The sequence below is a fragment of the Cherax quadricarinatus genome, chromosome 40, assembly GCF_038502225.1.
Source record: "Cherax quadricarinatus isolate ZL_2023a chromosome 40, ASM3850222v1, whole genome shotgun sequence".
NCBI classification, from domain to species: Eukaryota; Metazoa; Arthropoda; class Malacostraca; order Decapoda; family Parastacidae; genus Cherax; species Cherax quadricarinatus.
In genome coordinates this window covers 17,573,721-17,586,225 of record NC_091331.1, presented here as the reverse complement: position 1 = coordinate 17,586,225, position 12,505 = coordinate 17,573,721, and the positions used below count along the sequence as shown (strand labels likewise).

The window sequence follows — 12,505 nt, the reverse complement described above, 5'->3', positions numbered from 1 at the left end:
GGAGACAAGTGGGTTTTATGGCTTGACATGTTGGAGGTTGAGGAAAACAGAATTTATGAATGGATTCAGAGAAACCAGCTAGATGAACTTGAGCCCTGAAAGCGGGAAGTACAGTGCCTGCACTCCGAAGAAGTGAGGATATTGTATACTTTGAAGGGTCATTTGAAATGTGATGTCTACAAACTTCTGACAAGATAGCTAATGAATGAGTGATGGTGAACAGTGCTTCTTTTTCTCAGGTCACCCTGCATCAGTGGTACACAGCCAATGTGTTATCTCTACAAAAATTTGATGTACACAAAGGGGCTTAAAATCTGGGACTCCCTGCCTGAAAACTCTAGAACCGCAGACTCAACCCCCATTTTCAAAACTACCATTAAAAAACATCTCCCTAATGCACCCCATCATCAGCTAACTATATGAAAACCACCTAGTCTCTTTTTTGTATCATGAACACATCCAAACAAATTACACTCGCCTAAATAACTGCAAACATAAAATTCCTAATATAACTAATGCCTAATAAATTTTAAATTAGTCCTAAGTTTGCCTAAGATACTCTCCCAATATCGGAGCTTTAATAGAAACAGTGTATCACATCAAGACAAAACCATTCCAATTACAGGTCCTCCATCACAAATCCGGCATCACTGGGACCTGTAGTGTGCCAGATATCTAAGTTTGCTGGATTACAGAGTGGTTAGGTTAGAATACACTTAATAAAATTAACCAACTTGACTTACACAAAGTTCATTGAACACTGGCAAAAATTGAACATTTCCGCTACTTTGAGCTCAATTTTAAGATACTTTTCGTCGTGAAAGCAATCAAAATCATGTCTATTTCTGTAATATATCTTCCATTCTATCAAATGTGTCCAAAAAAATGAGAATACAACCATAAAAAACCATACGAAAATATACTGCTAAGAGGTGGCTAATGGCTGAGAAGTGAACCCCCTTATTTATCGTCCGTCTTTTTTATTTTTGTTGTATGTTAAGAAGCATCTTTCCATCATACATTGCCCAAGTTTCAATGAGATAGCCCAGCAAACAACTGAGAAAAAAAAAATATTTACCAAAAATCATATATGGCAAGCCCAAGCCAGGTACTGGAAATAAGTCACTTTTACTTTTTTGGGTTATCCTAGGTTCTCTATACATACACTGCTATGTATGATAATCTATGTAACTGTATTTGTGTATAGTACCTGAATAAACTTATTTACTTCTAGTCTGTCAACTGAGCACAAGAAACTGCCCATTCACTTATTTCAACTACCCAATAAAGTGGTCAGAAATTGGCAATTTGGCCGATTTCACACAAATTTCAACAAATGCCAATTTCAAAATAGGGTCCAGAATAAACAATGCAGACATTCCTGGCACTAAAATAACATTTTCTCTGTTCATTAGTCATGGCTACAGGCCCCTCTTATATTACTCTTGCTTTTCATTTGGAATTTTTATTCACAAAAAAATAGAAGATTTACTGTTATGCAGACTGCTGCATTATTGTAATAATTGTACAAATAATGTCAACCCATTCTTGACTACGTATTGGAATTTGGGCTGGCAGGCGGACAGGTATTGGACGGTTTACTCTTGAGCTTCGCTAAAGAATAGAACATTTTCGCTACTGTGAGCGCAATTTCAAGGTACTTTTCGTCATGAAAGCAATCAAAATCATATCTAGTTCTGTAATGTATCTTTCATTCTATCAAATGAGACCGAAAAAATGAGAATATAACCATAAAAACATACAAAAATATACCGCTAAGCGGCCACTAATGGCTGAGAAGTGAACTCCGTTATTTATGGTCAGATTTCTTTCATTTTTGGTGTACGTTAAGAAGTATCTTTCCATCATACATTGTCCAAGTTTGAATAAGATAACCCAACAGACAACTGAGAAAATAATAATATAATAATAATAATAATAATTTTTTTTTTCAACAAGTCGGCCGCCTCCCACCGAGGCAGGGTGACCCAAAAAAGAAAGAAAATCCCCAAAAAGAAAATACTTTCATCATCATTCAACACTTTCACCACACTCACACATTATCACTGTTTTTGCAGAGATGCTTGAATACAACAGTTTAGAAGCATACACATATAAAGATACACAACATATCCCTCCAAACTGCCAATATCCCAAACCCCTCCTTTAAAGTGCAGGCACTGTACTTCCCATTTCTAGGACTCAAGTCCGACTATATGAAAATAACCGGTTTCCCTGAATCCCTTCACTAAATATTATCCTGCTCACACTCCAACAGATCGTCAGGTCCCAAGTACCATTTGTCTCCATTCACTCCTATCTAACACGCTCACGCGCGCTTGCTGGAAGTCCAAGCCCCTCGCCCACAAAACCTCCTTTACCCCCTCTCTCTAACCCTTTCGAGGACGACCCCTACCCCGCCTTCCTTCCCCTATAGATTTATATGCTTTGCATGTCATTCTACTTTGATCCATTCTCTCTAAATGACCAAACCACCTCAACAACCCCTCTTCTGCCCTCTGACTAATACTTTTATTAACTCCACACCTTTTCCTAATTTCCACACTCCGAATTTTCTACATAATATTTACACCACACATTGCCCTTAAACAGGACATCTCCACTGCCTCCAACAGTCTCCTCGCTGCTGCATTTACCACCCAAGCTTCACACCCATATAAGAGTGTTGGTACTACTATACTTTCATACATTCCCTTCTTTGCCTCCATAGATAATGTTTTTTGACTCCACATATACCTCAACGCACCACTCACCTTTTTTCCCTCATCAATTCTATGATTAACCTCATCCTTCATAAATCCATCTGCCGACACGTCAACTCCCAATTATCTGAAAACATTCACTTCTTCCATACTCCTCCTCCCCAATTTGATATCCAATTTTTCTTTATCTAAATCATTTGATACCCTCATCACCTTACTCTTTTCTATGTTCACTTTCAACTTTCTACCTTTACACACATTCCCAAACTCATCCACTAACCTTCGCAATTTTTCTTTAGAATCTCCCATAAGCACAGTATCATCAGCAAAAAGTAACTGTGTCAATTCCCATTTTGAATTTGATTCCCCAAAATTTAATCCCACCTCTCTCCCGAACACCCTAGCATTTACTTCCTTTACAACCCCATCTACAAATATATTAAACAACCATGGTGACATTACACATCCACCAACCACTCCAACACTATATCCCCCCCTGCTTTTAACATTTCTGTCATGATCCCATCAGTTCCAGCTGCTTTACCCCCTTTCATTCTACGTAATGCCTCACGTACCTCCCCCACACTTACATTCTGCTCTTCTTCACTCCTAAAAGATGGTATACCTGAAATTATTGCCTCTCTTTCTTCCTTAACATTTAAAAGTTCCTCAAAATATTCTCGCCATCTACCTAATACCTCCATCTCCCCATCTACTAACTCCCCTACTCTGTTTTTAACTGACAAATCCATACTTTCCTTAAGCTTTCTGAACTTGTTTAACTTACTCCAAAATTTTTTCTTATTTTCATTAAAATTTCTTGACAGTGCCTCTCCCACTCTATCATCTGCTCTCCTTTTGCACTCTCTCACCACTCTCTTTCCCTTTCTTTTACTCTCCATATACTCTGCTCTTCTTATAACACTTCTGCTTTGTACTTCTCTGTATCATGTTCAAATTAATAAATAAATAAATACATAAATAAATAAAATATCACAGTTAGCCCTGTGCTATACTCCATTTTCTCTAACATAAGCCCCCAAGACAGGGTTAGGAGAATGGTATTTGTGTACCATATCCTCTTCATACCTTCTTCGAACTGCTCGGTATTACGCCAAATATTATTTATTCTGGAGTATTTAACATGTTTTATGTTATTTATGTTGTTTCTTATGTCATATTAGATCAATTGTGATAGGCAAATAAGCTGTAGTGTTGATATAAGAATAATAATAAAGCATATTCTCCTGCTCCATGAGACTGAGCTCATGACAACCGACAGTGGCTTCAAAGCCACCTTATCTTTAATGGATAATGTACTGTGTAGGTGCTTTACATAATGAGAAGCATTTCTTTTATTCATTGGAACCATGGCTAGGGCTAAAAGTAAGCAGGTTAAAACAATAAATGGAGAAAAAGAAATTGGAATGACTTATGCAGCAAGTAGCACCACCAAACAGTACCAGCAGGTTGGTGTGGCAACCATGGAAATTTGAAATTATGCTAGCCAAAATTAGTGCCGAATAACTGAAAAAAAGGAATAACTGATTGCCGGATTTGTGATGGCGGACCTGTACTAAATTTCCTAATTGTAACATTGATATGTTTTGTACTACCTCACTATTATAAATCTAATTAATCACTTCACTTACCTAACTTTCATATCAGTATGCAATAAGGTATATTAAAATTTACTGCTCCATAACCTGTGTAAGAATTAGGATTAGTCTGCCCCAAAATACCTAGGCATGTTGGTGGCCTTCTTAGTAATTAATATTTTATAATATCTAAACCACACACTGTAAGCTTTGCAAGAAAATAAACATTTTCGTTTTACTTGTAAATATTTGCAATTTATCCTAGGTAGTAGACTGGTAGACAGCAACCACCCAGGGAGGTACTACCATCCTGTCAAGTGAGTGTATAACGAAAGCCAGTAATTGTTTTACATGATGGTAGTATTGCTGGTGTCTTTTTTCCGTCTCATAAACATGCAAGATTTCAGGTACGTCTTGCTACTTCTACTTACATTTAGGTCACATTACACATCCATGTACAATCATACATATACACGCCCTTCTCGGTTTTCTTCCATTTTTCTTACTAGTTCTTGTTCTCGTTTATTTCCACTTATCTCCATGGAGAAGTGGAACAGAATTCTTCCTCTGTAAGCCATGTGTGTCATAAGAGGTGCCTAAAATGCCAGGAGCAAGGGGCTAGTAACCCCTTCTGCTGTATATATTACTAAATGTAGAGGGAGAAACTTTTGTTTTTCCTCTTGGGCCACCCCACCTTGGTGGGATATGGCTGGTGTGTTGAAGGAAAGACTTGCAGTTTATATATGGTGAAGGAAAATACAAGTTATATACTATTGTCAAGTTTTGTTTGCTCTATTACAACCAGGTTTGCAGGCCATACTATACCCGTGTTCATAATAGCTGTTCCTTGCCAGTTTATAACAAACAATGCTTGAGGTCTGCTTGGCAAGTCAGCAAAGGAAAGCAGGTGCACAAGCACACAAGAGAATGAAAACAAAGAAAAATCTGGGTATAAATTTGATAAAAGTATCTATTATTAGTGTCATACTGGGCAGATACATTACTTCTATTAGTGGTTCACAGAACCTTCCAAAGAACGTACCTTCCATTCTTCAAAATTTTACATTTTATCAGGCCATAAAAACACTTTTTAACACTATTTCCAAATGCTTAGATTACCAAAACATAAATATTCAAGAAAGTAGCAGTTTTGTGGTTTATTTTATGGTTCAGTGTGCAAGTGTGATAAGTAAGTTTATTCAGGTATACACAAATACAATTACATAGATTATCATACACAGCAGCATATGTGTAAAGAACCTAGGATAACCCAAAAAAGTCAGACAGAGTGACTTATTTCCACTGACCATTTTCATCCTTAACTGATGTTATATTCTCTTTAGCAGTTATTTATGTATATTTAAAAATGTCAAGAGTTTTTACAAGGTAATATTTACTCACCTTTAGTTTGCCTCTCTTTTCTGCAGCCTCTATTGAAGCACAATGCTCTAATCTCTCAGTTTCTAAAGCTGCCTCTTTTCTTTTCATCTCTGCCCGTAATAAAGCTATCTGTAAAAACAATTCTATTAATTTTTTCTCTGATTAAATAGTGTATATATCTGTCTCTGGCAAGACAACAATAAGTGTGAATGATAGTGAATGTTTCTCTTTCAAGTCACCCTGCCTCAGCAGGAGATGGCCAGCGTGTTAAAAAATATATACATGTACAGTGGAACCTCGGCTTACGAACACCCCACCATGCGAATTTTTCTGGATATGAACCGTCGTTTGGTCGATTTTTTTCTTCTGGATACGAACGAAATTTCAGGATGCGAACTTCCCCTTGAAGGGAGGTTCCTTAAATAAATAAATATTTATTTCTTTGCAAAGGTTACAATGTGTATTTATATATCATAATATGATTGGAGCAAAGAAAGCCACTATCATGCCAAGGCATTTCGGGCAGACTTAGCCTAATACTAATAGACTATTAAGTCTAGACAGGTGAAGTGTACTAGTAGTGGTTACCAATGTTTTGCTGATGGTGGCATCAACTACTAGCCGCTCTGAGTGACCACAGCAGACCCTTGGGATGCGTAATTTTGTCTTATATTGAACAAATTTCTCACACAATGCCTCACCCAAAGAGACAGTATTCGCATAAAATCAGCAAGAAGTTCAGGAAGCGAATAGAAACTATGAAAAAAGCTAGAGAAACAAAGAAGGCAGCAGCATAGTGAGGCAGCTGGCTGCCACCACCACCACTACTGTGGCCTCCAGCCACAGTGATCATGTCTTCGCCTATACATGTATATACATCTGACTTGACTACACCTGTGGTTACATATGTAACAACCTCACCACTAATCATAGATAAACACAAGCTAGATGTGGGGTTATGGACTGGGAAGATGCTAGAGTGGGATAATAAATGGTGGATGCTTTCTGCCGCTGCCAGAGTCATCACTTGCCATATTATGGCATATTTTATTCATTCTAGAGTATATATCATGTTTCTATGTTATTAATACATGTATTGTTTATTATCTCATATTAGATGAATTGTGATAGATAATAAGCCATAGAGTTGATATTAGCATTATTTTGTCATGCCTCCTGAGAGGCTGGAATGGATTAATTGCATTTCAATTAATTTAAATGAAGAAAATTGATTCAGCATACGAACAAATCAGGATACGAACAAGGTCACGGAACATTAAATTCGTAAGCCGAGATTCCACTGTATACATATACATGTACATGTATTGAACACATCAAGTGTTTCCCTCTAAGGTAGGGCGAACCAAAGAAGGAACCACATTCACCATCCCTCATTCACTAACTGGTTTTCAGACATGAATGGACATCAAATTTAAATGTTTCTCTGCACTGTAACATTCTCATCCATCCTTCAGTGTGTATGCACTGAAATTCTCACCTACAGAACTAAACAGTATACTATCACATACAAAAAAAAAAAATCCACACTTCGATATGTCACTCAAACATTTCACACTTTCTTCATAAAAAAAATTTTTAATGTTTAAATGTTTTTTTAAATTATTATTATTATTATCATTATTATTACTACTACTACTATAAACATCCAATAAAACGAATTAATGATATATTTTGTTTTATGTTTAGACTGATTTTCACAGATTTATGACAAAAACGTACTGTCATTTTGCTTATTCGGCAAACAACACCCTTGCTTTCTAGGCCTAACTTGCCAGTTTGGCTCTCTTCAGGGGCCATGATGACTTGGTAATACAAAATGACATAATTAAATCACATGTGTATGTTATCTCAAATTTTTTATTGCAACTCAAAACTGAATTCCTTTATGAAACTAAATCACAACTCAAAACTATTGTAACTCAAGGGACCACTGCACTTATTCACTCTATACCTCTCCAACCTATCTACACAGTCAAACTATCTCAACAGTCCCTCATCTATACCATTTTGCAATTTCTTTATTCCTTGCTTGTGGGTGTTCGTGGCTTGGTTGATAGTGTCCTCAAGCTCACACACTGAGGGTCCGGGGCCTGATCCTGGCATGGGTGAAATGTTGGGTATGTTTCCTTACACTTGCTGGCCCTGTTTACCTAGCAGTAAGTAGGTACCTGGATGTTAGACAACTGTTGTGGGTCGCATCCTGGAGAACAAGATTAACCTATGTTGCCTGAAATGCTCTGCATAACCAGGGGCTTTCGATATACTATGCTAATGATATTAGCTAGGTCTGTAATAGTTGTATCATATACTTGTAGAAATAAAGATTTCTTCTTTCTTTCAACACACCGGCCGTATCCCACCAAGGCAGGGTGGCCCAAAAAGAAAAACAGAAGTTTTTCTTAAATTTAGTAATTTATACGGGAGAAGGGGTTACTAGCCCCTTGCTCCCGGCATTTTAGTCGCCTCTTACAACACGCATGGCTTACGGAGGAAGAATTCTGTTCCACTTCCCCATGGAGATAAGAGGAAATAAACAAGAACAAGAACTAGAAAGAAAATAGAAGAATACCTAGAGGGGTGTGTATATATATGTTTGTACATGTATGTGTAGTGTGACCTAAGTGCAAGTAGAAGTAACAAGATATACCTGAAATCTTGCATGTTTATGAGACAGACAAAAGACGCCAGCAATCCTACCATCATGTAAAACAATTACAGGTTTTCGTTGTACACTCACTTGGCAGGACGATAGTACCTCCCTGGGCGGTTGCTGTTTACCAACCTACTACCTAGAGAAATAAAGATTATTATTATATTCACACTCGCCTCAAGACATTTCTACTGTCTGCACCCTCCTCGTTGCTATAACAATCACAGCTCACTCTTCAGTCATACAGTTTTGCAACTCCATTACTGACACATGAACCATTCTTAAGCGAGCTGAAAACTTTTAAAACAATGATCAAATTTATATCTAACCTCTCCTTGCTTCAGAACAGCATCTTCCTCAAGCTTTATTTTCTCTGCTTGTATTTTCCTTAGTAACTCCTGTTGATTCCCCTCACTTCCTGATGAACATGTTGGTTGAATACATGTTTTTGCAGCGATGAGAGTACCTCCAGTTCCTTTCATTGGAATAGAATTATACACCTTGCCTGAGCTACGTACTGGTTTTCCATGTCCTACAAATGATTTCCGTGAATTACTGCTTGGAACAGAAAAATCACTGAATCTGTCAATGTAGCTGGGTTTGGGAAAATTGCTTGTTTGATTACAAGCTGCTTTTACACTTTTAGTCTTGCTAATCAAAAGTCTTGAATTATTTACACTGTTGCTCTTTACACTGGAAAAACCACTGTCATCAAAACCGATGGCAGCATTATTATCGAAAGATTCTATATGTCTGGTAGTTTTGATGGGTTGATCTTTGGTATTAGGTAAATCTTTGGGTGTTCTACTTTTGAAAAACTTATTTTCAGTTGTTTTAGGAGTTTGGTTGTTCCTTTGCTTGAAAGTATCTTCATCCTGAGGAAGCTTTGAACACATCTGTGTAGCAAGAGACATACATTCTTCCATGGCACTTTCATCAAGTTCTTCCCATTCATCATCCATTTTTTCTTGTTCCCACTCTCTGGAAAAAAAAATTAATGGTTATTGTTAAATCTCTGTGTATGTTCTAATTACCACATAACTATAAACATTATTTTTTTAATTTTTGCTCATTTAAAATAAAACTATGATAACACTAAAAATCTTAATGAAGCCATCACTACATACAATGGAAAGACAATATTTTATGTTCAGGTTAGAGATAATGCCAATCTTTAAGCTTCATCAACCCACTGTCACTACTATTAATATCACTAGTACTTCACACCTCTGCAATCCAAGGTACAGTCCATTTTTTTTTTATTAGTGTTAAGCAAATAATGTTGTTGCAGTGATAACACCAGGAGGCAGCTCGAATGAGAACTCACACACACACACAAGTTTTTAAATTTCTGCACAAAATTCAACTTAAACCAGCAAATAATAGAGCCTACTAGACTGGAGAATACACTAGACCTCATCTTCACTAACAATGATGATCTGATACGAAATGTCACCATATCAAACACAATATACTCGGATCACAACATAATCGAGGTTCTGACATATATACACGAGATATATACACGAGATATATATACAGACATATAATCACGAGGGTGCCTTCACCAAATTCAACTTCAATAACAAGAACATAAAGTGGGACCAAGTAAACCAAGTCCTAAACGATATAAGCTGGGAAGATAGACTATGTGTTGCAACCCCTGAATGGGTTGCAATATATATTATTTATATATAATACATGTATATTACCTTTTCATATAATTTTATATTGCTTATATTTGCGATAATAGCTAAATCGTAAATATATGACTTCATATTATTATTTGACTTGGTTTCCTTTTGTTAGGTAGGATGTAACACATATATTATATGCTCAAAGTTCAAGTCTTGATTGTCTAACTACTGTAATTATCACTTGTGGCTCGTTACTCTGACGGCTTCTGTTGCTGGGCAACAGCTGTCCACAGAGCTATCACGTGATCGAGGGGGAAGGGTCCTCACCTCGCCTGAAGTATTCAGTCTGGGCTAGACTCGCTGGGTGGTTGGACGTATTCCAGACTAAGTGCCTAAATCTCCCTTATAAGCCCTTGTTGGAAGATCGTCTCTAGCTTTCTTGTAGGTTCTGTGAGAGACTGTTCACAGAACATTGTATAGATTTAGTGATTTTCGACGTTGTACTGAGGTTGTGTGTCGCATAGACACTCTAAACAACTCAGGTCCTGAGCTGTAGCTTCTGACCTAAATTGTACTGGTATCTGTGTATTATCACAGTCGGGGATTTTCTTATGCTGAACTTAGATTCAGTAGTATGGGAGTTTTGTGACTTTTGTGGAGGATCTGTAGATGGTCCCTACTTAGTGTCGTTATATTATCTCCTTGTTCCTGATTCTGTGTCGCAGTTGCCAGTTGCTTGTTATATTGCTACTGGGCTTAGCATTCTTTTTATTGTTCAAGCAGACTGTTCTGATTGCCAGTTGGTCAAGAAGTTAGTTTATTTGAGGACTTTGTCAGTCACTTGTTTAAGTCTAGTCGAGTCGTGAGACATAGCGAACTACTTAGAGCACTTACACACAAACTTATTTTTTTTATTTTTTTATTATCACACTGGCCGATTCCCACCAAGGCAGGGTGGCCTGAAAAAGAAAAACTTTCACCATCATTCATTCCATCACTGTCTTGCCAGAAGGGTGCTTTACACTACAGTTTTTAAACTGCAACATTAACACCCCTCCTTCAGAGTGCAGGCACTGTACTTCCCATCTCCAGGACTCAAGTCCGGCCTGCCGGTTTCCCTGAACCCCTTCATAAATGTTACTTTGCTCACACTCCAACAGCACGTTAAGTATTAAAAACCATTTGTCTCCATTCACTCCTATCAAACACGCTCACGCATGCCTGCTGGAAGTCCAAGCCCCTCGCACACAAAACCTCCTTTACCCCCTCCCTCCAACCTTTCCTAGGCTGACCCGTACCCTGCCTTCCTTCCACTACACACTCATACACTCTTGAAGTCACTCTGTTTCGCTCCATTCTCTCTACATGTCCGAACTACCTCAACAACCCTTCCTCAGCCCTCTGGACAACAGTTTTGGTAATCCCACACCTCCTCCTAACTTCCAAACTACGAATTCTCTGCATTATATTCACACCACACATTGCCCTCAGACATGACATCTCCACTGCCTCCAGCCTTCTCCTCGCTGCAACATTCATCACCCATGCTTCACACCCATATAAGAGCGTTGGTAAAACTATACTCTCATACATTCCCCTCTTTGCCTCCAAGGACAAAGTTCTTTGTCTCCACAGACTCCTAAGTGCACCACTCACCCTTTTCCCCTCATCAATTCTATGATTCACCTCGTCTTTCATAGACCCATCCGCTGACACGTCCACTCCCAAATATCTGAATACATTCACCTCCTCCATACTCTCTCCCTTCAATCTGATATCCAATCTTTCATCACCTAATCTTTTTGTTATCCTCATAACCTTACTCTTTCCTGTATTCACTTTTAATTTTCTTCTTTTGCACACCCTACCAAATTCATCCACCAATCTCTGCAACTTCTCTTCAGAATCTCCCAAGAGCACAGTGTCATCAGCAAAGAGCAACTGTGACAACTCCCACTTTATGTGTGATTCTTTATCTTTTAACTCCATGCCTCTTGCCAAGACCCTCACATTTACTTCTCTTACAACCCCATCTATAAATATATTAAACAACCACGGTGACATCACACATCCTTGTCTAAGGCCTACTTTTACTGGGAAATAATTTCCCTCTTTCCTACATACTCTAACTTGAGCCTCACTATCCTCGTAAAAACTCTTCACTGCTTTCAGTAACCTACCTCCTACACCATACACTTGCAACATCTGCCACATTGCCCCCCTATCCACCCTGTCATATGCCTTTTCCAAATCCATAAATGCCACAAAGACCTCTTTAGCCTTATCTAAATACTGTTCACTTATATGTTTCACTGTAAACACCTGGTCCACACACCCCCTACCTTTCCTAAAGCCTCCTTGTTCATCTGCTATCCTATTCTCCGTCTTACTCTTAATTCTTTCAATAATAACTCTACCATACACTTTACCAGGTATACTCGACAGACTTATCCCCCTATAATTTTTGCACTCTCTTTTGTCCCCTTTGCCTTTATA

The 12,505-nt window shown here is 38.0% G+C and overlaps 1 protein-coding gene across 4 annotated transcripts in view; it reads right to left on the bottom strand.

Moving 5' to 3' along the window:
- LOC128687410 (uncharacterized) overlaps positions 1-12,505 on the bottom strand; it is a gene marked incomplete at its 3' end in the record, with an annotated part of 165,677 nt that overhangs the window by 135,306 nt on the left and 17,866 nt on the right. For all 4 annotated transcript variants that reach the window (XM_070092752.1, XM_070092754.1, XM_070092755.1 and 1 more), the window contains 2 exon segments: positions 5,723-5,830; positions 8,702-9,353. In XM_070092752.1, the coding sequence (XP_069948853.1) occupies positions 5,723-5,830; positions 8,702-9,353 (760 nt within the window).